Source organism: Geotrypetes seraphini, chromosome 4, assembly GCF_902459505.1.
Source record: "Geotrypetes seraphini chromosome 4, aGeoSer1.1, whole genome shotgun sequence".
Taxonomy (NCBI): domain Eukaryota; kingdom Metazoa; phylum Chordata; class Amphibia; order Gymnophiona; family Dermophiidae; genus Geotrypetes; species Geotrypetes seraphini.
The window spans coordinates 278,890,423-278,917,662 of NC_047087.1; the positions used below are offsets into that span (position 1 = coordinate 278,890,423).

Genomic DNA, 27,240 nt, shown 5'->3' on the forward strand with positions numbered 1-27,240 from the left:
TTCGATAATGGGACCCATCACGGTCTGTGTTTTGATTAACACGCCTTCATCAGGGGTCCCTAAGTGATGTCAGAGGGAAAGGGGAGGCCAGTGTAAACAGCAGGTTGGAGATGCTGCTCATGCTGGTGACAAGCTAGAGCTATGGGGGAGTGGAAAGGGAAGGAGCAGGGGGTGGAGAGGATGAGAGGTTCGGTACCCCCACCCCGCTGCTCCTTACTACATCACTGGGAACTCCACTATTTACCCTTCTCCATTGAGAATATGGACCATTGAAACCAGTGGTCTCAAACTCAAACCTTTTACAGGGCCACCTTTGGGATTTGTAGGTACTTGGAGGGCCTCAGCAAAAAAGAGTTAATGTCTTATTAAAGAAATGACAATTTTGCATGAGGTAAAACTCTATAGTTTATAAATCTTTCCTTTTGGCTAAGTCTTAATAATAATATTGTAATTTATAGCTAAAGAAAGATATGATCAAGAAACTTTTTTATTTTACTTTTGTGATTATGATAAACATAACGAGGGCCTCAAAATAGTACCTGGTGGGCCGCATGTGGCCCCTGGGCCACGAGTTTGAGACTACTGATTTAAACCTACTCTCCCTTTTCTTTCAACCAGTTCTTAATCCATAATAGAACATTACTTCCTATCCCATGATTCTCTAATTTCCTCAGAAGTCTTTCATGAGGTACTTTGTCAAATGCTTTTTGAAAATTCAAATACTGTACACGACACTGGCCAGCTCACTTTTATCCACAGGTTTGGTTTGGTTTATTTATTTATGTCCCGCCCTTACCCAGGGCAGGTTACAAACTTACATAGAAAAAATGCAAAAATACATACAAGATCGACAATAAATACACCCACAAAACAGAGCAAAAGATACAATAGAATACCTAGGCGACTAGCACCTTACTGTCATCATCTCTTCCTCATTAACCACACAGTCTCATACCCTGTATTTCATCTGGCAAAAAAATGCCGTTTCAGTTGCCTTTTAAAGTTCTGTATATTCTGTCGCTGTTCCATTCCCTAGGCCCTATACCTATAATGTTCATTCACCCCCTTCAAAGAAATGCAGTAGATTGGTGAGGCAAGATTTCTCTTGACTAAATCCATGCTGGCTTTCTCTCATTAATCCATGCCTATGTACTGTATATGTTCTGTCATTTTGTTCTTTATAACAGTCTCTATCATTTTGCCTGGCACCGACATCAGACTCACCAGTCTATAATTTCCCAGGCCACCTCCGGAACCCTTTTTAAAAATCGGCATCATGTTGGCCACCCTCCAATCTTCACCCATGAGCTGTAGGTAACAGAAAGAACTTAGCTCTTTCTAAACAAATTATTGACAATATGCAACGTCATCTCAGTTCTAGTTTAAAATTGGTTAATCAAAGTCCAGGAAGCCCCAGCCTGCATATCTCCAGCCTGAGCACAACACATACACTGAGATGAACTTGGTCCTCGCTTCCCTTGTGGCTGTCCAGTATTTACTTTAAAAAAGGCAAACAGGCCCTCACTAATATTGCATTTACACTGCAAAGTCAAGAAAGAAGACAATAAAAAGAGGACAAGGCTAGTAAGAGTAAGAATCACTCCTAAACTTTCAGGTTTCTCTACAAACAAATTAGCTACACATTAAGCCGTTGTTGCTGAACTTGGAATGTACTGTCTGGCCAGAGAGTAGGCCAAATTAGTAATAGCCTTCTTACGTAAAACTTTCCTAGATTGAAGTGGTTACTGGACTGCCAGGAAGGGTCTGTTTACAGTCCAGTTAATAAATGAACTGAAGTATGTTCAAATTTGGGGGGGGGGACTGGATTCTGAAGGGGGAGGAGACAGGACTGTTTTCAGGTTATAAATCCTTTGGAGGGGGTAGACAGGGAGAAGGGGGCAGAAGAAAGCTTTCACAGCCCATTTCCAAACTCCAGCCCTTCAGGGGCTGCAGTGGGCTGGCACTCGGTTGTGAAACTGGAGCAAGCTATTCACAGTACAGGCTTCAGTTACCTTACAGGAAGGCAGACAAGGGCTCTGTGTTCCTCTGCATGTGAGCAGAAACCTTTTTTTAACTTCAGACTAGAAGGATGGTAGAGGGTCTGTGGTTTCTTATAAACTTCTTCTTTCTGTTTGAAGTGACAGCTTCTGTCAATTTTTACCACCATAACTATGAAGATTTGGTACGGGCTCTCTATAACGTGCAAAATGAATGTCCATACATCACTAGGATTTATAGTATCGGCCGAAGCACTCAAGGGAGACACCTCTATGTCTTGGAGTTCAGTGACAACCCTGGAATCCATGAACCCCGTAAGTATAAATTCTGGACCCATTGCTGGCACTGAATGTACACATCCACTAGATATGAAGTCGGCCTGCATTTCTTTCATGTTTCCCTTGAGGGGAAATGCTTTGGATATGAAAAGGTCATGAGGCATCTGAAAAGATGACATCCCAGTAATTTATTTAAAAAGCAAATATTCTAGCTGCTTTTAAGAATTCGGGTCTTTCTATGTTGTTAAAATAGGTGTACATATCAATATAGCCCAGGATAGATTACGAAGGTATGGAAAAAAAAGTCTGTGTATTGGATAAGGAGTTACTAAATCAGGGCTGCAGACGCCCAAACCAATCTCAGTGACTGGCATAAGTGCTGACATGTAGTTTATAGGCATGGATCTAAGCTGTTAGACTAATATTCTATAAACTAGTGTTAAAGCCAGTTACATTAACGGGTGCTAGAAAACAGCCCCCTTTCCCTCTCCCCCTCCAGTTCCTCCCTGACTGTCTCTCTGTGTCCCCCTTCTGTCTTCCCCCACCAAGCAAAGCTGTCTGCCTCCCAGTACACCCCTCCCCCAAAGCAGCCCCCTTTCCCTGTCCCCTCAGCCCCCTTTCCCTCTCCCCCTCCAGTTCCTCTCTGACTGTCTCTCCGTGGCTCCCCTTCTGTCTTCCCACCCCCCCAAGCAAAGTTTTCTGCCTCCCAGCACACCCCTCCCCCAAAGCAGGCCCCTTTCCCTCTCCCCTCCAGTTCCTCCCTGACTGTGTCTCCGTGGCCCCCCCTTCTGTCTTCCCTCTCCCAGCACACCCCTCCCCCAAAAGCAGTCCCTTTTCCCTCCCATCCTGCGGTGTGGCCGGTCCCTTAGTCCCTTGCCGCCCCCTTCCCGCGGTCCCGACAAACGTCCTTACTCCAGTAGGGGCCGCAGCACTCTAAACACGCTGCTTCGCGGCCTTCTACTGGCCTGATTTGCTCTGCCGTGTCGGGCAGAGCAAATCAGGGCAGTAGCAGGCCGCGAAGCAGCGTGTTTAGACTGCTGCGGCCCCTGCTGGAGTAAGGACGTTTGTCGAGACCGTGGGGCGGGAAGAGAAGAGGAGCGGCAGCAAGGGACTAAGGGAGCTGAAGGTAGGGTGGATGGGAGGCTGAACGGGAGTTCGGGTATGCCGAGGAGAGGAGCGAAGACGACGCCGACGACCTTTAGTTATGACCGAAATTAGTTTTTAAGTTGTAAGCCGCGGCAGCGGCTGCGGCTTAGAACTTAAAACTAACTTCGGTCAGAACATTACCTTGGGTTCCGCAATTGGGTCCTGTTTGGTCTGCCACTGCCTGGAGGAGCTGAAGAGCAGGGAGTACCGTGTACAGATTCTCTGCCAGCCAGAGAGAGAGATTTGCGCGCATGCGCACTCCTACCGGTGCCCTACAGCGCACGGAAAACAGAACACGCAGATGGAGTGCGCATGCGCGGCTAGCGTTTTATTATATTAGATGAAAGTAGGCTCTTACAATCCTTTATAGAATAGGCCTCTGCCAGGCTCCCAGTTGTATAATTACCAGTATCGTCCTGCTGTTTAAGATAAATTGTCCAATTGCTGTAAGAAGTCTGTGTCCATACGCTAAAGTCGTCCTGTTATTATTAGAAGTCTTTGATCATTCTATCTTATTACTGACCTATATTATGTACGAGTAAATTTGTAACCTGTTCTGGGCTCTTGTGGGAGGACAGACTAAACAACTGAATAAATAAATATAGTGACTTGTAAATGTTTTCACACCCATCTATGTTTTTTTACTTCCTGCAGTCTGAAAAATGTAATTCCAAATGATTTAAAATAGGAGTTTATTTCTACCTGAATAAATTCTTGTAAACCGTTCTGAGCTCCCCTGTGAGAACAGTATAGAAAATTGAATAAATAAATAAAATGTTCACGATTTCCATAATGAACACACATGCAGCCCTGTTACTCTGGTTAGCTGCAACCTATGTTCATGAGGCTTTTTTTCCCAGCAACAGGGGGAAGTTAGTTTTTCCAGCTCTTAGGCTTGTGAGAAATCATCTTGCCAAATCCTCAAGCAATGAAAATGCACACCACACACCAGGTTGAGGCTGTTCTGAGGGGAAAAATAGTTTACAGGGATACTTGAGGTACAGTGCTGACAAACCAGATTTTCAGAACCTGTAACCTTTAAACCCTTTCAGTTTTGTTGTTCAAGGTAGTAGCTATGAGCTCTTCCCAAATTCTCAGTTTAGAAAATGTGTGGATTGTGTGCTTAAGTATTTCCTCTCCTTTCTGGTCCACCCTCACCAAGTCCCTGGATCTCACCCCTCTGGAGCTCTTCTGGGCAGGTGGCTACTGGGCTTCCTGGCTGGCTAGGCTCACTCCTGCTGTGGTCTCCTGGAAGCTCTCCCTGGGCTCTGAGGAGTGCAATCCTCCTCCACTGCTCACTGCTAGAGAGCTTTCTTCCTTGCTGGACCCTGGTGCTGATAGTACTCCAGAGACCTTGTCCTTTGATGGATCTTCAAGAGGAACTTCCCTGTTGGGGTTCAGAATTATCAGCCCTCACCATGGTTCTGCAATCACAAGTAACAGGATTTCTCTAGAGCAGGGGTGAGCAACCATGGTCCTCATGAGCCAGATGGGTCTTCATCAAGTTTAGGATTTGATATACCGCTTATCAAGGTTATCTAAGTGGTTTTTACAATCAGGTACTCAAGCATTTTTTCCTCTCTGTCCCGGTGGGCTCACAATCTATCTAACGTACCTTCCAGGTTTCCACAATAAATATGCATGAGATCTATTTGCATACAATAGAAACAGCAATGTAAGTCAATCGCATGCATTTTCATTGAGGAAATCTTGAAAGCCTTACTGCATTGTGACCCTCAAGGACTATGATTGCCCACCTCTGCCCTAGAAGGCTACCTTTGCTCTTCTCAGTCCTAAGCAATAATAATGTCCCCCATAGGCCCTTTTCTTCTGCCCTTAGCTGCTCCCAAAGGCCTCATGCCTTCAGCAAAGTTTCCAAGGGCTGCTCTTCCTTCTTCAGGAGAGCTTCTAAAAGTACTTACCTACTAGCACTCAGATTTACCAGCTCTTTTAAGAGCTCTGTAGTCACTAGTAATAGGGTTTCCTCTCTAGGGAGCTATCTTCCATCTCAACAATAACCATCAGGGATGTCTCAGCTTAAGACATATTGTTCACCCATGGTGAGCACAGAATACAGATATAACTGTACTCTAAATTGAGCCTTACCCTGCTCTCTCTGGGAAGCCCACCTATTTCCCTCTCCCCTAAACTCATGGGGAGCAGTTTTTCACTTTCCCCATCCTGATCCAGCTCCTTTCCATTTTATAAGCCAGTTCCTACATGCTTTATTTCCTCCCATGAATTAATTCCCTCAACATGTATAAAATTGCTCCCATCTGCCTATTTGTCCCTCAGTGAATTATTTGCATAAGGTGCTGCCCCCTCCCTCTTTGCTTGCTCAGTCATATAACATCTATGAATTAGTTACATTTCTATTTCAAAACTGCTGTTTATCCAAATGACAATCAGAAACCTCTCTTATTTTCTGAATGCAATACAGACAGAGAAAACTTGTTTTTATACCCACTGCAACAAAGATTTCTTCCCTCCCCTATTTCTTGCCAGAAACCCACCCACAAAGAGGGTTTCATATGCAAATCTGTCTCATGCCCATTTACCCCTAATTCTATAAAAAGCAATGAAAATTGCACATGCAAATTTGGGTGTGTACCCAATTTGCATATGCATTTTAATTTAATTTATAACACTCAATTTATTGATACTAATTAGAATCTATTACAAGTTACACATGTAAGTTTAGAGTGGGATCTGTACCTATATTTTATGCATGAGTCAAAAAAGGGAGTGTAGAAATGGGTGGGTCATGGTTGGATCGGGGGCATTCCTTTAAGTTACACATGCAGATAGAATAAGGGCATCCACACCCTAAATTTGGGCACGGGTATTTGCACCATATTTTTCTTATATGGCCAAGCCTAAACTTAGGTGTGATTCTCAGGCATAAGTGTTATTCTGTAAACCGCATCTAACTTTAAGCATGATTGGGAGCATGGCTTGGAGACGCAACGGAATGGACGTGTAGTTGTGAAGCTCCCATCTCTAGGCATAGTTTTTGTGAATTTCTAGTTTAAAAAAGAAATAAACCTGATCATGGCTTTTACTAAGCAAACCAAGTTGGATACGGCTTTTAGTGCAGGAGGGAAGGCAAAATGACCGAAAGCCGTTCCACCTACACCATCCAAGATTCCCCTGCCTGCTGATGCTTTTGACACTGCAGAGTTAATGGAGGAATTGAGAAATATCAAGTTACTCCTGCAGGGTAACTCAGAAAAATTGGCAGTGGTGATAGAGGAAGTTTCTAACTTGGCCCAGAAGATTGAGATAGTAAATACTCATACGGAGCAGCTGGAAACACATGTGAAACCTGAAGTGGTTCAGTTACAATGCAAAAAAGATCATAAGGCTCTTCAGGACATGGAAAAATGGATGGAAGAATTTAAGAACAGATCGAGGAAGAATAATGTGAGGATACTGGGCTTATCAGAAGGGGTGGAAAGGAGTAATGTAATTACATTTCTGGTGGAATTTATATCAAAGATGCTCCCTCTTAACTTAACATTGCCGTTAGAAATCGAAAGGGCACATAGAATCCTGATGAGAAAGTCCAATGGTCAATCAGGCCCTAGGCCATTAATATTTCGTGCCCTTCGTTTCCAGCATACTATGGAAATTGTACGGCTGGTAAAGTAAAATAGAAGCTTGAAATATAAAGATTCAAAGATCTCATTCGTCCCAGACTTTGCGAGGGTAACAGCGAATCTGCGCAAACAATTCTTATCAATGAGACCACAACTGAAACTGCTTGGAGCAAAATATGGTCTTTTTCAGCCCTCGATATGAGGGTAACTTATAATAATAAATCTATTCAGTTTGACAACCATGCCAAATTAAAGGAATTTCTGTCTCAACAGGTGGAACCAATGAACTGAAGATCAATAGTAATATGGATATCAGGCAGTCAGTGTACCTGTCAGTTATAGCGGTTGTGGGGGCTAAAAAGAATCTGTATTCCTATAAGAACTACAAGTCAAGGGATTTCATTGGACAGCTGGAGGAATTCTTGGACAGGTTTTGTCAATTTGCTTTATGAGCCTTCATTAGGATTATTTTATTTTTGTTTTTGGAAGTAGCAATGGCAATCTTTGCTGTTTTGGTTTATTTTTTGACACTTTTGACATTTTTGTTTTCTAACTGTCACAGTGCTGGGACCACGAGGACATTTTGTTTTCTTCATTTGAATCTGCCTCGAGATTGGAGGAGGTTCGATCTTTGTCTTACTCCTGATGAATGAGTGGTGATATGTGTTGTTAGGTCCCTCCCCTTGGGATGTTGTGATCTTCAATCAGGAGGCACACTGGCATACTAGCTACATACATTCAGCATCAGAAGAGAGAGAAGAAGAATGTCCTCTCCGGCTATGCTTGCTTGAAATATCAATGTGTCAATTGACTTCCCTCTCACAAATGAGTTACAGGATGATTCAGTCCATCGAGACCAGCTAGGAAAAGAGACTAAACTGTTATAGGAGATGAAACAAGAGGATGGAAACATGCTCCCACACTTCCACAAGCAGAAGTATCACCGGAACATTAATGGAGAAGATTATTTGATAAGTACAGTCGGTAAAGCAAGGAGACAGTTCTTTAATTGCAATATGGAAAGTGTGGATTGGTCTGGCCTGTTATTAAACCTTGAAAATATCGGAGGAAGGGGTGCTAGGGAAGACTGAAAGAAAATGAAAAAGGAAAGCTGTATGGTCTTGAGTTGAATAGAAGTCTTTGAAGATAAATAGTTTGCTTTCTGTGAATATCATAACCACTTTAAAGTTTAAAGGTTTTTTTTCTTTTTTCTCAATTATTTAATCTATTTATCTATTTATCTTTGAAGGCCATTATTTAGCCATATTTAATATCTTTATATTTCTTAGTTGTTTGCTCTAAAGGTTCTGATATTAGATGTCATTGTTTTAATTTAATTGATATAGGATATGAGATATATAAAAAAAAGTTAATGAAGAGGAGTTACTTTGTCTCAACTTGGGGTAATACCCTGGGTGAGAAGCTTAAATATTAGTTCATTGTATTGGGTCTTTCTGAGTTATGAAGTTATGTTGGATGATTTTTAGGATCATTTTAAGTAATGCACTGGTCTGATCAATTTTCTCATACGATATTTCATTTAAAAAAAAATGAATTCAAGTTATATATTGTCTCAATTTCATGAAATTTCATAAGTATTATATTTCATAAGTATTATATTTCATAAGTATTATATTTATTCATGTATTATTATAATTCAACAGTAATTGTTCTATTTATTTATTTAGGCTTTCATTTAATTATTGAAATATATTGGGGTAGTTCAGTGTTTGGCTTTTATGAGGAAGTACCTATGTTGCCTGGAGGGAAGTTTTGACTACTAGTCTATATGTGTGCTTTCAAGCAATTGTGTTATTGGGGGGATTGAGTAGAGGGGGGAGAACGGGGGGTTTTATTAAGGGGTTTTGGATGTGTATTGATTTAATAGTTTAAATAATTTTTTTATTCTTATATACCGCCAAATACAGGAAAGTTCGAGGCGGTTCACAGTAAGAGGTGCTGGACAATCAGAATAGTTACAATGTAAAATCGTCGAGTACATGTAGGCTGAGTAAGGAGATAAAGGCTTTTAAGAGTTCTTAGGTTACAAATTGGTTAAAGAAGCTCATTTTTACTAGTTTTCTAAAACTTAGGTAGGATGAGGAGTGCATAATAATTTTACCTAGCCAATCGTTCAATTGACCTGCTTGGAAAGCAAGAGTTTTGTCCAGGTATCTTTTGTAACGGCAGGCCTTTATTGTTGGATGGGTAAACATGTGAATTCTACGTGGAGGCATAATGGAACAATCCAAGTTAAAGTGGAAGACCAAGTACAAAGGGGCTAAACCAAGAATTGATTTGAAACAAAGACAAGCAAACTTGAACAAAACTCTTGCTTCCCGGGGCAGCCAATGAAGTTTTTGGTAACAGGGAGTTATATGTTCCCATTTTTTAAAACCAAAAATCAATTGGACTGCTGAATTTTGAATAATTCGGAGTCTTTGAGTGGTTTTCTTGAAAGATTTCAAATAAATGATGTTACAATAGTCGAGCATACTTAAAATGGAAGATTGCACCAGTAAACGGAATGATGCTGCATCAAAATATTTTCTGATGGTTCTTAGTTTCTATAATGTCGAGAAGCCTTTTCTAACTAATAATTCCGTGTGTACATCTAGAATGAGGTAACGGTCCAGAGTCACGCCCAGAATTTTTATGGAATCGACAATAGGAAAGTCATGTCCATTCAAAGAAATTGATGAATCTTTGATTTTATCATTCGGACTAGCCAGAAAAAATTTGGTTTTTTCTGAGTTGTTTCAATTTTAATTCAGCCATCCATAAATCAATTTGCTTTAAAATAATTGCCAGGTGATTCTTCGTCTCAGTAGTCAGGTTTGTTAGGGGGAACACTAAAGTGATGTTAGGGATAAAGTTAGGGATACATGTATTTTGGTTTATTTTTCAGGCTCTCATTTTTAAAAAAATTTTACAATGAATTTAAAATTGTTTTCGTTAAATGTAAATGGTCTCAATAATCCCCATTAAGAGGAAAAAGACACTCAATTTTTTAAAACAGCAGGAAGCGGATATAAATTATATTCATGAAACTCACTTATCTGATATTGAATCGATGAAGTTGGAAGGGGGATGAGTTAAACATTCCCCCTCTTTTACTAAGCTGCGATAGTGTTTTTAGCACACTCAGAAAATTAGCGTATGCTAACTCCGTGCTACGTGGCTTAAACTAATGCCAGATCAATGCTGGTGTTAGCGTCTAGTATGCATGGCAATTCTGCGTGTGCTTAACACATGCTAAAACTGCTATCATAGCTTAGTAAAAGGAGTCCATTGTTTTTTCACTCCTGCGGTGGGAAAGAAGGCTGGGGTGGCTCTTTTAGTTCATAGGAAATGCCCAGCTGCATTTAATCTGATCTCTGCAGATCCTTCAGGAAGATGGATCCATGTAAACATAATCTTAGGAAAAGATAGCCTCACGCTTTTTAATATTTATGCCCCTAATTCAAATCAGTATGAATTTTTCAAAACTCTTCAGCAGTTGATTCTGCCACTGGCTACTTCTAATTTGGTAGTATCGGGGGACTTTAATGTTGTTATGGATCCGTTACTGGATAAACAATCTAGTAAACTATTAAAATCGTTGGGTTTAGACAATTTAGTACAGTGGTTCCCAAACCTGTCCTGGGGGACCCCCAGCCAGTCAGGTTTTCAAGATATCCCTAATGAATATGCATGAGAGAGATTTGCATACCTGACACTTCCATTATATGCAAATCTCTCTCATGCATATTCATTAGGGATATCTTGAAAACCTGACTGGCTGGGGGTTCCCCAGGACAGGTTTGGGAACCACTGATTTAGTACAATCCTGTGAATTGAAAGATATAAATCTTTATGGGCTTTGGGACTGTTAGCGCAGCCGCTAGTGCAGCTTTGTAAAAGAGGCCGTATGTTTTTGTATCAGATCAATTAGTTCAGCAGGTCACAAAAGCCAGCATAGACTCAATTATTTTATCAGATCATGTTGGGGTTTGGATTGAATTTAACTTTGCTGAACAAGAGGGTAGTAGACCTGTTTGGAGATTCAATAATACAATGCTTGCAGATTCAAACTTTCTTGCGGAATTTCAGTTAAAAAATGAATGAATATTTTCAACTCAATGCCTCTTTAGAAACATTGTGGGATGCTTTCAAAGCTACTATGAGAGGGCAAATTATTTCATATTCGGCACACATTAGGAAACAACTTAAAAGGGAATTTTCTACTTTGGAACAAAATATTAAGGATTTGGAGTCACAATTGGCCTTGAAATGGGAACAAAGTACTTTAAAGGCCCTCTTAAAAGCTAAATATAAATACAATGAGATTTCCTCTCAATTGGTTAGGAAAGATTTGTTTTCTCAACAGGCTTTGTATTATGGAAACTCGAATAAAGCGGGACGATTATTGGCTAATTACCTTAAAGCAAAAAAAGAAAAGTAAAGATTATGGCTATTAAAGATGAGAAGGTGAAACTCATTCTCAAATTGGAAATATTCTAAAACAATTTTTGAACTATTATAAAGCTTTATATTCTTCTGAGCTTTATTTAAATAAATAACTTGAGGGTTTAGAGCAGGGATCTCCAATCTTTGGCTTCCCTGGGCCGCATTGGCCGAAAAAAAATTTTCTGGGGCCGCACAAACACTAACACTAGCTGATGAGCCAAAAAAAGGTTAAGCAGGTCCCAAATTTGCAATCACTAATATAGAAGATGTACGTATCTAATAATAAACCTTCATTAAAGGGACACTGTGGAGAGGAACCCAAAAAAGCAGTAATACTTACCCTGACTGAGTGATCCTCCACATGCACCGCTGACAGTGGGAGCAGCCACAGGCTTCTGCATCCCCACTCTGATGAGCAGGGATGCACGCTCCTGGTTCTCTCATTCACTTCTATTACAGCTACGGTGAGCCTCTTCAGAGGTGAGCCTCATCAGAGCGGGGATGCTGAATCAGCTGTCAGCAGCGCACGTGGAAGATCGTTCAGTCAGGGTAAATATTACTGCTTTTTTGGGCCGCCCACTCTGAGCTTAGGCTACCTCAAAATGAACATCTCCTCTGCTGTAGCTAGTAGGGATCCCCAAGCCTCACCAACTGACAGCCACCTCCTCCCCCTCCAACTTCCCAAGTTCTGCAACTGGCAGCAATATTGCAGAGCTGCTGCCTTCCCTCCTCCCTGCCCCCTTTGGATTTCATGCATGCATGAAAGCAGGGGCAGCTTGAGGATATTGCCATTGGCTGCAAAGCTTGGAGATTTTGAGTTGCCAGACTGGAGGAAGATGTCTTCAGTTGGCAGGGCTTGGGAATCCCCACTAGCTCAAGTATTTATAAATTGCACTCAGGCAGGAAGAAACTTTGGTGCCCATCCACTAATTTTGGGCTTCAGTCCTTCCCCCAAATCAGCTGTATATGACTAAGCTACTGAATACAAAAATAATTGTGATTATATCCCAAAGCTAACATATCCCAAAGCTAACATATTCCAATTAATAAATTCAAAATAAAACCATTTTTTCTACCTTGTTGTCTGGATGTTTTGTTTTTCCATCATCTTGGTCCCAGTTTCTCTTTCTGTTTTTTCTCTATTTTCAACTAATTTTCTTTCCAGTGTCTGCTGTCCATTTTTTTTTCTCCTCTTCTCTCGTTCCATTTCCTTCTTATATCTGTCTCCAATGTATTGATTTTTCCCTTTCAACTTTCTTAACTTTTTCTTCTCTGCCTCTGTCTACTCAAATCTTGGCTTCTTTCTCACCCTTCTTCTTTTTAAATGTTCAGCTATCTCTCAATTCTCCATCTTCTCTGTCTCTAGCTCTCCCATTTTCCATCTCACTCCTTTCCCAGCCTCCTATTCCCTTCTATCTATTCCAACATCAAAGGGAACACTTCCAGGTCAGCCACAAGAGGTACATAGGATCCGCTGCTTGCGGCTTTAAGCAAACGCTGCAGCAAGACGGAGGAGGGAGCTTGCAGAGGAAAACACTGCATTATGAGCAGGGCCGCACAGAATGCTTCACGGGGCCGCATGCGGCCCGTGGGCTGCGGGTTGGACACCCCTGGTTTAGAGTTTTTAAAGTTAATTAAGGGGCCAAATATTCCTGAGCATATAAAGGTAAATCTTGAAGCGCCTATATCACTGGAAGAACTTAAAACAACGTTGAAGTCCCTTAGAGTTGGATCCGCTCCAGGTGGTGATGGTTTTACTGTAGTGTTTTACAAATCATTCCAAATTACATTATTACCCCATCTTTTAAATTTATATCAGGCTCAACTAATTAAAGGTTGCATTTCAGGTACTATGGCAGAATCTTTAACTATTGTTTTGCCAAAGCCAAATAAAGATCCCATGTTGGCTTCAAATTATAGGCCTATTTCTTTGATTAAAACTTCTGGCTAAATTATTGGCTTTTCGTTTAGCTAAGTCTTTCCCTTACATTATCGGTATGCACCAAATGGGTTTCGTTGCTCAAGGACATTCTTCAAATAACACTAGACTGGCTTTTCATATGTTAAATTTAACAAAAGCCCGGGAAGATCCGGCCTTCTATGTATCTTTGGATGCAAAGAAGGCTTTTGATCGCGTGGAATGGGCCTTTATGTATCAAGCAATGGATTGGTTTGGTATTGGTTCTGGATTTATACAAATGATTCAAACCTTGTATAGTTCTCCTTCTGCCAGATTATATATTAATAATACTTTTTCGGAAAGTTTTTGCCTGGAGAGGGGAGTTAGAAAAGGGTATCTATTATCTCCTTTGCTTTTTGATATTGTTCTGGAACCCTTGCTATTGGCTATTCAACAGGCAAAGGAGATTCAGGGTATTCCTTATGCAGGTCGGGAATATAAGGTCTCTGCTTATGCAGATGATATTTTGCTTCATTTGAGAAATCCTGGATCTACCATCCCGTATTTACCGGATTTGATTGACAGATTTGGTAAATTTTCTGGATACAAAATAAATTGGAGTAAATCGGAGGTTCTTCTGCTAAATGTACACTGTCCAAAAGGACTATTTGACTCATTCCCTTTTCTTTGGAAATACCGGTAAGAGGGTATAAAATATTTAGGTATTTGGATTAAAAAACGCTGGAAGATACGATGAGAATAAATGAAAAATCTCTATTGATGAAGGTCTCAGAAATGTATGAGCAATGGAACCCATTATATCTCTCTTGGTGGGGGAGAGTCCAAACGGTTAAAATGATGATTTTTGACTGTGGTTTGCTACCAAATGGGTATGTTGCCAGTTTATTTTCAGGGGTCCTTTTATAAGAAACTGAATAGTATTCTTACTAAGTTTATTTGGCTGGGTAAAACTGCTCGAATTGCTTTAGTATCTTTACAAAAACCAATTGCAGCGGAAGGGGTAAATTTTCCAAACTTTTATAGGTATCATCAGGCCTTTATATTGTGTCAGGGTATATACTGGATCCTTCCTGAGCTCATGGAAGTTCTCCCAGATTGGCTTTACTTAGAATGGCAACTCCTGTCTCCATTGAGATTATGCCACATTTTGAGTGTCAAGTTACCTAGGATTTATAAGGATAATAGAATTTTATTCGATACATGGTAGACATTGAAATTTATTAATAACTTAATACCTATTCTGATACATTTATCCACGTGTCAGTCCTTGTGGTTGAACTCCAAGATTCAAATTGGCGAGTCTAAGATCCTCTTTAAGCACTGGCTGCAGGCAGGCATACACACACTGGATGATGTGTTATCAGATGGAAGGATGCTTGACTTTTCATGACTGCAACAAACATTTGGTATTGCAAAGTTTCAAGTATATAAATGGTTGCAGTTGAAGCAGGCCATTCAGAGAGGTTCCCTGACTGGCGAAACTTAAAAACGCAGTATAGCTTGTTGGGTCTGTGCTTCCAGACAGACTTGCTGGGGCATCAGGCAGCCAAGTAGTATAAGATTAATATCTGAATTTTTGAATAAAAAAACCTAAAACTAATCTTAGAGACATTTGGAGCATTGAGACAAAGCAGCAGATTTCTGCTACTCAATGGCCACGAATTTTGACTTGGAGGATGAGATGTACAGCGTCAGCACCTATGAGACAAACTTGGTTTTTTTTTTGTTGCATAGAAGCTTTTGGACTCCTGTTAGATTACAAAAATTAGATAGTTCTAAGTCAAATAGATGCTGGCACTGTCACCTTGATATAGGGACACTGGATCATCTGCTCTTCTTTTGTCCCTTGATACTTAACTTTTGGCAATCCATTTGGGGTCAAATAAATAGCATACTGGACGTTCCATTGGTATTGACATATGATACGGTGCTGTTTGGCATGTTGTTGAGGGCCAAGAGTCAAATAACTTCATGTAATAATAGACTACTTTTCATTATGACGGGAGTTGCCATACAACTTATTATGAAAAACTGGAAAATTGGGACAGGTTAAATTATAGTTTTTGGTGGGAATCCTTATGCCAAACTTTTAAACTTGAACGTATGAATGCATTACAATTGGGACATTCTAGGAAATTCAAGGAGGTTTGGGAACCATTGACAAAATTTTGTAAAGAATGATTATTGGTTTTAGCCCTTTGTTTATACACGTCCAGGGTGGGTGGGTGGGAGGGGGAGGGGATATGCCTTTAATCTATTATTTGATCGCAATTTTGTTTGTCGTAATAATTTGTGTAACTCCAGATTGTCTTTATGTGGTATGAAAGGGGGTGGGGGGAAGGATTAAGTAATTATTATGCATATATCATGTGATGGAATTAAGTGCTGTTTATATTGGTGAACTGTTTGAACAATATGTTGCACTTGCTGCTAGTTTTAAAAATGAATAAAGATGTGGAAAAAAAAATAACTTTAAGCATGATCTATGGCAGTATTCCACAAACTATTTGCAGCCGTGGCACACTAAACTCGGGGCTGCGGCTGGAGGACTTCCAGAAATGCACAGATGTCGACGAGATGATGATGTCACCATCCGCGCATGCACGGAGACCCTCCAGACGGGATCCTGAGCCTGCAATTGCTACGCCAGTGTGATGGTGGTGGGCGTTGCAAGAGGAGAGGCGCCGGCGAGGAGAAGAGGCACTGGAGCCGGCTGACAGCCTACAGGACGTGCCTCTCACCCTGAGAGGTACATCCTGAAAGCAGTCAGCCAGCGCCCATTCTTCTCCTTCTCGCCGGTGTCCCGTGGCACACCCAGAATCTCACCACGGCACACAGTTTGCGATACACTGATCTATAGAATAGTGCTTTTTCCAGCACTGTTTTTTAGGCAATATACTGTATATATAATTTATCCCTTATTATAGAAATCCTGAGAAACAGACCGTTTTGTACTTCTCAAAGACCAGATTTAGAAACCCTTCAGTTAGGAAACAGAAGAGTAATCACTTAGTCACATCACACTTCAAAACCCCTGGTTTATCTGTGCTTTTACAATTCTGTTTCATTTTAGGTCACTGCTGAAAACCTAAAAACATTTAAAATTCCACTGCAAAGGTTTCTGTTTGATCAGTAAAAGTTCAAACAGCGGTTGCTTCATAAAAGGGGTTATTTCTGTCAATCTCAGTGACATTAAACTATGGATTTTCGCATTTAAAAGGGAGGGCATAAGATTTTATAGTTCACTGTTATGATATACTTTAACATGAGTCATCCAAATCGATCAGAAGCCAGCAGTGAGCAAGGTATTCAGGTTACAAATGGGACATTTAAAAATAAGGCTACTTCCAAATTAAGGTAAACTGTGCCTTAAGGTCAGTAAGATATGCATTGGCCCACAATAACATTTTTGAGACTGTAAGGCAAAAAACTCTTTGCTGAATCCTGTAATTACCATACTGAGGGTCAATAAATGAGATGGAGTCATCTATTTAAATGTTTGGAAAAGCCTATATTGCTGAAATATTATCTTGCTTACTCCTCAGATAATGTACTGTGTTTCAGATTTAGCTCACATCTTTCTTAGCAGTAGCTCAAGGTCACATTTAGATCCACTAGGTTTTCCTGTCCTCAGAGCGTTTATAATGTAATGGAATCTTTTACTAAAGGTTAGCACATGTTGTCTGCCACAGGACTCAGTTAATTCTTATGGGTTCTGTAGCAGATAGCATGCACTAGTCTTTAGTAAAAGACCCCCACCCTCACCCCCTAAATTTGTACCTGAAGAAATGGAGAATTTAAACTTGCCCAAGATCACAAGGAGCTGTAGTGGGATTTGAACTGTGGCTTCCCTAGTTCTCAATATGCTACTCTAATCATTAGCCTTCTCCTCGATAGGGGATGAGAATCTGGGGCAAGGAAATTCTTGTTCCAGTTTCTAAAAGTTTAAATTTGCTATAATTATAGATTTTTATTGTGCAGCAGGTCACCTGGAGAACCATCATGTGTGTGTGTGGGGGGGGGGGGGGGGAGTGGTGGAAGACAGCTCCTTACCTTTGTTTTGTGGGTCCTTGAGGGCAGAGGGAAGAGATATCCTTAACGTCTTAATTTGTGGACAGTCATTCTTCCATTGTCTTTCAGCCTTTCTCTCAAGACATCAACCACTCCAAAAATGCCTCTGTTCATTACAGCAGTGACAGGCATGATTAGCCAAATAGTGGTGATATTGAAATTGCTTGGTCCCGAGCAGTGACATCACTGGAGTAGATTCTGTGCCATTCACGGAGGAGAGTGTTTATGAGCAACTTGAAAAACTGAAGGTGGACAAAGCGATGGGACCAGACGGGATCCATCCCAGGATACTGAGGGAGCTCAGTGAGGTTCTGTCAGGTCCTATTAAAGACTTGTTCAACAAATCTCTGGAGACAGGAGTGGTTCCTGGGGATTGGAGGAGAGCGGATGTGGTTCCTATTCACAAAAGTGGTCACAGGGATGAAGCGAGAAACTACAGGCCAGTGAGCCTCACTTTGGTTGTTGTAAAAGTAATGGATGTGTTGCTGAAAGAAAGGATAGTGTACTTCCTTGAAACTAATGGGCAACATGGCTTTACAATAGGTAAATCGTGCCAAACGAACCTGATTGAATTTTTTGATTGGGTGATCAGAGAGCTGGATCAAGGACATAGGCTAGATGTAATTTACTTAGATTTCAGCAAAGCCTTTGATACGGTTCCTCATAGGAGGTTGTTGAACAAACTTGAAGGGCTGAAGTTAGGACCCAAAGTGGTGAACTGGGTTAGAAACTGGCTGTCGGACAGACGCCAGAGGGTGGTGGTTAATGGAAGTCACTCGGAGGAAGGAAAGGTGAGTAGTGGAGTCCCTCAGAGTTCAGTGCTGGGGCCGATACTGTTCTATATGTGTGTGAGTGACATTGCTGAAGAGTTAGAAGGAAAAGTGAGCTTTTTTGCAGATGAAACCAAGATTTGTAACAGAGTAGACACCGAAGAGGGAGTGGAAAGTATGAAAAAGTATCTGCAAAAGTTAGAGGAATGGTCTAATGCCTGGCAACTAAAATTCAATGCAAAGAAATGCAGAGTAATGCATTAGGGGACTAATAATAGGAAGGAAGCGTGTATGCTGGGAGGAGAGAAGCTGATATGCACGGACGGGGAGAGGGACCTTGGGATGATAGTGTCTGAAGATCTAAAGGCGAAAAAACAGTGTGACAAGGCAGTGGCTGCTGCCAGAAGGATGCTGGGCTGTATAAAAAGAGGCGTAGCCAGTAGAAGGAAGAAGGTGTTGATGCCCCTGTAGGGTCATTGGTGAGCCCCACTTGGAGTATTGTGTTCAGTTTTGGAGACCGTATCTGGCGAAGGATGTAAGAAGACTTGAAGCGGTCCAGAGGAGGGCGACGAAAATGATAGGAGGCTTGTGCCAGAAGACGTATGAGGAGAGACTGGAAGCCCTGAATATGTATACCCTAGAAGAAAGGAGGGACAGGGGAGATATGATTCAGACGTTCAAATACTTGAAGGGTATCAAAGTAGAACAAAATCTTTTCCATAGAAAAGAAAATGGTAAAACCAGAGGACATAATGTGAGGTTGAGGGGTGGTAGATTCAGGGGCAATGTTAGGAAATTCTACTTTACGGAGAGGGTAGTGGATGCCTGGAATGCGCTCCCGAGAGAGGTGGTGGAGAGTAAAACTGTGACTGAGTTCAAAGAAGCGTGGGATGAACACAGAGGATTTAGAATCAGAAAATAATATTAAATATTGAACTAAGGCCAGTACAGAGATTTCGGCAGTTGGAACCCAAGCACAGTACCGGGTAGAGCTTTGGATTCTTGCCCAGAAATAGCTAAGAAGAAAAAAATTTAAAAAATTTAAATTGAATCAGGTTGGGCAGACTGGATGGGCCATTCGGGTCTTTATCTGCCGTCATCTACTATGCTACTATGTTACTAGGGGGTCATGGTGTCCATGTTTGAACCCAGAGCTGTATGATCAAGAGCAACTGGACTTGCTTCTACTTCCGCTAGACTCCAGGAACCCTGGTAGGGCCAGAGATGAGGATCAGCAGTAAGAGGTATAGGACTGCTGGGAGGAGGGGTGGGTCAGGTGGCTGAATGCCATGCAGAGGAGGCATTTGGAGGCTGGTAGCTGACAGTGGGTATTGGGATGATCGTGTTGTAAGAAACTGGTGCTCGAGGATTATGGCAATATAGAGAGAAGGACCAGCAATTTGAAAAAATGTGCTAGCACCTTGATTTCCCCATGTGCAGTTAGACATGGGGAGCCATCAACATGCAGTCTGGACCTATTTTACAAGAAGTTCCATATTTGGCCAAGTCTCTTATAGAATACTGTGCAAATTCTCTACATTCCTTACCTGAAATGTAAATCCTTTCTAAATGTAAATATCCTTTCTAAAATAGGGTCTAACATACATAACACAGCCTTTTTAGCATTAAATGCTAGCTGCCAAATTCTAGATCATTCTTCCCAGCTTCATTAGATCTCTCCTTTTGATTTCTACAACTTCCAGGTTTATCTACCCTGTTTCAGATTTTAGTATGATCCATAAAAAGCCAAAACTTTCTCAAATGACAAAGAACGGGGCCAAGGATCAACCTTTGCTGCACACCACTGGTAGCACACCTCTTTCCTTGCTCAGAGTCAACTCATTTATCACTATCATTTGTTGCCTCCAACTTAACCAGTTTCTAATCCAGTTAGAAATTTTTGGACCTATACCAAGGGCACTCAGTTTATTTATCAGTTAATTGCTTATATGGAACTGTGTCAAAGATCTTCCTAAAATTCAGGATAGACCACTTTTAAGAGTTCTTCCCTGATCCAGCTCCCAGGTCACCCAGTCAAAGAAATTGATCAGATTCTTTATTTTTCAGAAGCATTGTATATCCCACATGTACACAGAGAGCAATATATCATATAAAAAATGTGCAAACAAAAGAAATCTTATAACCTAATATACGTATAAGTTACAGACTATGGAAATCACTATAAGTCATAGAGAGGATGAACAAAAAGAAAATATTTACTTGCCCAAGTAAGAAAAATACAAGCTAGACACAGAGGAATATATATTTATGACAGTGAATTTCCATGCAGTGAATATCCTTTATGCTGTGCCCACTCTAACACAGGAGAAGAAGGAGAAAGGGAGAACATATGTGAAGAGAGACACATTCTTATATCAGTCTTAGTGGGAGCAAGCAGAGGCATTCAGTTGAAAGATCCATATTGTCCTAAGGATGAAATGGCAAACAAAAGTTAGCAATGGATTGAGTCCCTGACACCATATAAGAACCCACACATTTCGAGGGAAATAAATCTCACCATTCATACACAGGCACACAGAGCATTCGCTTGGAAATTATTATCAGACTCCGCAGAGAGACAAAGTCCATGCAGGGGCCAACAGAAAATCCCCCTTGGGCCATTGGGTTCTCCTTTTATTCACTACTTTTCCTATTGGTCGCTATGGAGGAAGGCAATAATCTCTTCCTGTTCTTTTAGTGTCAGTCATAAAATAATAATAACAGTTTATATACCACAGGACCATGAAGTTCTATGCAGTTTACAATGATTAAAAATGCTACAAATTGAGTAGAATTAACAAAGTTAAAAACTAGTGACTAACAGCTCTAGAGATCAGTTATTGTGGGAAAGATTGTACAAATCAGCTACCTAAGTACTTCAGGAACAGATATGTTTTTAGCTGTCTCCTAAATTCCCCATAAGTATTAGTAAGCATAAGTAATTGTTCCAGATCTTTACCCCATAATGCTGCCTGATATGAGAAAAGATGTTGATGATGTCTTTTAAATTTACATCCTCTAACCGGTGGAGAAACAAAATTCAAGTGTGAGCTTCTCTTATGTCTATTGGTTGAGAACGAGGAAAGGTCAGTTATGTATTTAGGGGCTAAACCGAATAGTACCTTAAAGCAAAAACATCCAAACTTAAACTTCACACGTGCCTCCATCGGCAACCAATGCAGGAGTCGGTAGGAAGGAGTTATATGGTCGAACTTCTTCAACCCAAAAATCAGTCTGACTGCTGCATTTTACACCAGTTGTAATCGCTGCATATCCTTCTGGGAAATCGCCAGATAGGCGATATTACAGTAATCAAGTTGGCTCAAAATTCTAAATGATGAAGCATCAAAATATGCTCTAATGGACCAAAGCTTCCAGAGAGTTAGAAAAACCCTTTCTAACCAAAGAGTCCAGCTGGTCTTTCCTTTCAAGAGACAGGTGCCCTGCTAAAATCTGACAGTATTTCTGACAAGAATGAATATCCTTTCCGATTTTATTGGGGGTATAAATATGCATATAGTTTTCCAAGGCTAAGATATAATGGGTGCCCCCCCCCCCCCTGACATCCTAATCAAACCGTATTTTGCAATTCAGGACATATCTTCTAATATGCCCCTCTGAAAATTTCTAAACTGTATATTGTAATTTTTCGATGTATGTTTGTAATTCGCGTCCTTTCCCTAACAGGTCCTCTCGAAAATATCTTAGCGTACTGTACACTTTATACTTTCGCATTCTTAAAGTTGATGTACTCTGTATTTCCTCTAACTATCTGCATATTGTAACTCGCTGAATGTCCAGCTCTCTTGAATGTAAACCGCCCAGAAGTCGCAAGATTGTGGCAGTATAGAAAAATAAAGTTATTATTATTGGGGGCCATGCAGAAAATAAACCAGGTTTCTGCAGGTGTGAGGCATCAGGAAGTCCATAATTCTAAGGTCTAGGTCTCATAGCCTAATTTACTGCTATCCATGAGAAAAGATGCACATACTAGAACTGGGTTGTGGAAGAAAGCATCTCAGGTGTTATTTACTGCTTTACACCTAGGGAAAAATACACAGATACCATATGAACACAAAATAAACAGGCTGAAAGTGCAACCTTACAATTTGACACAATGGTATGATTCCCCTTCCTCCATTGGCAGATTCAGGTCTGTATAGAGGACTCAGTGGGAAGAGACTTAGTATGGCATCTCAGCAGATTGCCAGATGCATGGGGGAAAGGGGGATTTTGGGGGAGTATATGAGATCTTTGTGTTGTGAATGGTACTGTATGAAAACTGTGTATGTCTATGATGGCACATGTACAGATGTTTTTATCCATGATATTGTTTCAACCCCTGCCTTCCTCCTCTGGGATCACCTCTACAGCCTGCAGGTAAATATTCCTTAATTTCTATTGGCAAAATGTTATGTTAACCTGAGAAAATGACTAGCATCCTTAATGCGGTCTTTCATTCAGCATGTGAGTTTATCCAAGATGTTATTTTGTTTTCCCAGTTGAGCCTGAATTTAAATATGTTGGCAACATGCACGGCAATGAGGTCCTAGGTAGGGAGCTTCTTATCCAGCTCTCCGAGTTCCTGTGTGAGGAGTATCGCCTGAGAAATGATCGGATCACCAGACTAATCCACAGTACACGGATTCACATCCTACCTTCCATGAATCCAGATGGATATGAAGTAGCTGCAGAGCAGGTACCTGGGGATAACATGACACACAAAGGGCAATTTTTATAAAGGGGCCTACAGATAGGCGTCAAATTTATAGAATACATTCAATCATAAACCCATCACAAAAATATCAATCTTACTAAAGTTCCAAATAGTAAGTGACACGCATTTCAAAAAACAACATACGTTAAATAAGTTATCATCTTCCTGCATTTAGAGATCCTCTGCATTGGGCTGTATGAAAACATTTATCACATGTTGTTTTTTGAAATGATCACTTACTAATTGAAACTTTAGTAAGATTGATATTTTTGTGCTGGGTTTATGATTGAATGTTTGTTATTTGACCCTGCCCTGCAAGTGAAATTTACTCAGTTAAAATTAAAAATTTATAGAATAAGCACAGTAAATGAGGGCAGATAAAAGACCTGAATGGCCATTCAGTCTGCCCTGTAATCACAATTTCATGTACTTTATTTTCTGTCATTTTCTAGGAATACATATATTCAGCCTAGCCACTTCTGTGGATAGCAGTGTTGAACATATGCTGTAGCAGGCATTTGAATATTGACCCATTGAGTTCTAAGTTCTAAGGCCTTTTCTTCCCTGGGTAATGGGTGAAAGTGTTTTTTTCCTCTCTAGAAGTGTAAAGTACTGTATATTTTGTTTTAATTTTTATGTTTTAAGCTTGTTATGTATGTCCTCTTGTAACCCGCATAGATTTTGGGATATGTGAGATATAAATGTTATAAATAAATAACATAAGAACATAAGAAGCGCCATCTCCAGATCAAACCTTCGGTCCATCAAGTCCGGCGATCTGCACACATGGAGGCCCTGCCAGGTGTACACCTGGCATAATTTTTAGTCAAAATAACTCAAGGGGTATCACCCAAAGTGGCTCAAAAAGTATTCAACCTAATATATATAATCATACCACTTCTTAGGAACAGTGCATCCAAAATCACCTCATCTCAAGGTGTCTTATAAGAAATAAACTCAGGAAAAGGCCTCAGAATCGGAGCCTACGCACAGTCCTTATCACAGACTGAAACATCAGCGTAGTTTACTTAGCTCCTTAGCTCCAGTCATTGGCCGGAAAAATCTGAGAATATATATTTTAATATTTTAAATAATTTTTATATAAATATTTTTAAATAGTTTTTAATAAATAGTTTTAAATATTTTAAATAACTGGATCTTCTGATAATAGATGCAACTCTTCCTTAGTTTGAAAAAGCTAGCAACTAAGCGCTTATCTCAGTCTTATTTCATGTGCTTCATTACTGCCACAGCTTCGTATGCTTCATTATCTGCTGCCAGATTGTTGCCACTGCCGTTTCGTGGATATAACACTTATTCCACTGCAGTGGCACGGCAGTGGCAACAATCTGGCAGCAGATAATGAAGCATACGAAGCTGTGGCAGTAATGAAGCACATGAAATAAGACTGAGATAAGCGCTTAGTTGCTAGCTTTTTCAAACTAAGGAAGAGTTGCATCTATTATCAGAAGATCCAGTTATTTAAAATATTTAAAACTATTTATTAAAAACTATTTAAAAATATTTATATAAAAATTATTTAAAATATTAAAATATATATTCTCAGGTTTTTCCGGCCAATGACTGGAGCTAAGGAGCTAAGTAAATTACGCTGATGTTTCAGTCTGTGATAAGGACTGTGCGTAGGCTCCGATTCTGAGGCCTTTTCCTGAGTTTATTTCTTATAAGACACCTTGAGATGAGGTGATTTTGGATGCACTGTTCCTAAAAAGTGGTATGATTATATATATTAGGTTGAATAATTTTTAGTCACCCATATCCTTCTATGTCTCTCGTAAGGAGATGTGCATCTAGTTTGCTTTTGAATCCTAGGACGGTCAATTCCGCAAATACCTCCTCTGGGACAGCATTCCAGGTATCAACCACTCTCTGCATGAAGCAGAACTTCCTGATATTTGTCCTGAACTTGTCCCGCCTTAGCTTCATTCCGTGTCCTCTTGTCCGTGTCAAATTGGACAATGTAAATAATTTTTTCTGCTCTATTTTGTCGATTCCTTTCAGTATTTTGAAGATCTCGATCATATCCCCTCACAGTCTCCTTTTCTCAAGGGAGAACAATCCCAGTCTCTTAAGTTGATCCTCATATTCCAGTTTTTCCATCCCTTTTACTAGTTTCGTTGCTTGTCTCTGCACCCTCTCCAGCAGTTTGATATTCTTCTTTAGGTTGGGAGACCAATGTTGGACGCAGTATTCCAAGTGGGGTCTGACCATTGCTCTATAAAGCGGCATTATGACCCTCTCCGATCTACTCGTGATTCCCTTCTTTATTATGCCCAACATAAATACAATAAAGTCCATTAACCTTGTCCTCCTCCATCCCACGACTCCTTCCTCTGGCCTTTATCTGCCACCCGGAGGGTCTCAGGACTAAAGGATCTCCCATATGAGGAACGGCTGGATAAATTGCAGCTATACTCACTTGAGGAACACAGAGAGAGGGAAGACATGATCGAGACATTCAAATATCTCATGGGCCGTATCGAGGTGGAAGAGGATTTCTTCTTTTTCAAAGGTCCCACAGCAACAAGAGGGCATCCGTGGAAAATCAGGGGCGGGAAATTGCATGGTGACACCAGGAAATACTTCTTCATCGAAAGGGTGGTTGATCGCTGGAATAGTCTTCCACTACAGGTAATTGAGGCCAGCAGCGTGCCTGATTTTAAGACAAAATGGGATTGTCACGTGGGATCTCTTCACAGAGAAAGGTAGGGGAGGGTCATCGGTGTGGGCAGACTGGATGGGCCGTGGCCCTTATCTGCCATCAGTTTCTATGTTTCTATTAGTATATTTGACTGCTTTGGTTTCTGTGTTATAGATCTTCTTACCTCAATTTGCGTTCAAATCTCTTTATCTACCGTATCCTCTTCCTCTTGCTGTTTATAATCTTTCTCTCCTCCATTCCCCTCAATACCTCAAATTCTCATCTCTATCATGGATACCTCTACAATTGATGAAAAATATGACTGACATGAAATAAGATTCCAAAATATGAAATTGAATTACCACATAGCAATGGCAGCGTAATAGCTCCTTTGGGCTGTCACAGTCCTGTCTTCTCTTGGCAGGGTCCAGATGCAAATGGATTTCTCACTGGCAGGAACAACATTAACGAAGTTGATCTCAATCGTAATTTCCCAGATCTCAACACACAAATGTACTACTCTGAAAAGATTAATGGGCCCAATCATCATATGCCTCTGCCAGACAACTGGAAAAGCCAGGTAAGGAAGAAGAGAACATGAACGCTAGCACATCTAGAAACAAAACGATCTCTGGAGCTCCCTGCTAACTCTACACTTGAAACATCAGGATATATTAATTAAGCAAAACAATATATACAGTATGATAGTGTTATAATAGTTCCTAAACTGAATGGCGAGACAATTTGAGTAGCCATCTTGAGTACTGCAAGGGTCAAAGGTGAGAGGAGACAAGGGTTAGTTTCTGCCTGCAGAAGTGCTATTCAAAAGTGTGCTCATCCCCAAATTCTCAAATGTTGGGCACCCAATTTTATACTTAACGCACAATTTACAGTTATGCACCTAGCTTGATAGTTTATTGAGACACTAATTGGTGCAAACCGGCAGTTAGGTATGTAACTTAGTTGGAGTTCTATAAACTGGTTGCACAATTTCCAAAGTGCGCAACTTCAAGGGAGGTGTAGACCTGGGAGGGGCTTTGGCAGGTCAGGGGGCATACCTAGGAGTTATAAACGCAGGTTATAGACTATTATCAGTTGCGCACCTGTCTACTGTTAGGAATGCAAACCAAAAATCAGCTCTATCTTGATTAGTTGTTTTAAGACTCACAAACCATCCAACTCAAAAAATAACACTAGAGTCTTTATGAATCTTATAGACCTCAGTGGTACCACCTGTATGTATATAAGCTTTTAAACATACAGAATTCGGGCACCCGAAATCGTCATTGGTCTCAATACTTTAAATATTTTCATTAATTCATTATTTAGATAGTTTATAAACAGATATTCATATTTATCTATGTGATTATTTAAGGATATATTTTAAAGTATTTATTAAGATTATTTCGGGTGTTTATAACATTATTCATATATATTTGCAGGGGGAATTCCTTGATAAAGCCTTTATGGGCGAAACATAGGTCTATGTCGGAATGCCTACCCCCACTCGCATAGATAAAGATGAGTATCTATTTATAAACTATCTAAATAATGAATTAATGAAAATATTTAAAGTACTGAGACCAATGATGATTTCGGGTGCCCGAATTCTGTATGTTTAAAAGTTTA

The 27,240-nt window shown here is 40.4% G+C and overlaps 1 protein-coding gene across 1 annotated transcript in view; it reads left to right on the forward strand.

Annotated features, from left to right (window-relative positions):
• The first annotated feature begins 1,897 nt into the window (after positions 1-1,897).
• Positions 1,898-27,240, forward strand: part of CPN1 (carboxypeptidase N subunit 1) — a 58,372-nt gene continuing 33,029 nt past the window's right edge. Inside the window, exons 1-3 of the mRNA XM_033943411.1 lie at positions 1,898-2,312; positions 22,735-22,931; positions 26,036-26,191. Coding sequence (XP_033799302.1) covers positions 2,090-2,312; positions 22,735-22,931; positions 26,036-26,191 — 576 coding nt within the window. The 5' untranslated portion in view covers positions 1,898-2,089. The remainder of the gene's footprint in view (positions 2,313-22,734; positions 22,932-26,035; positions 26,192-27,240) is intronic.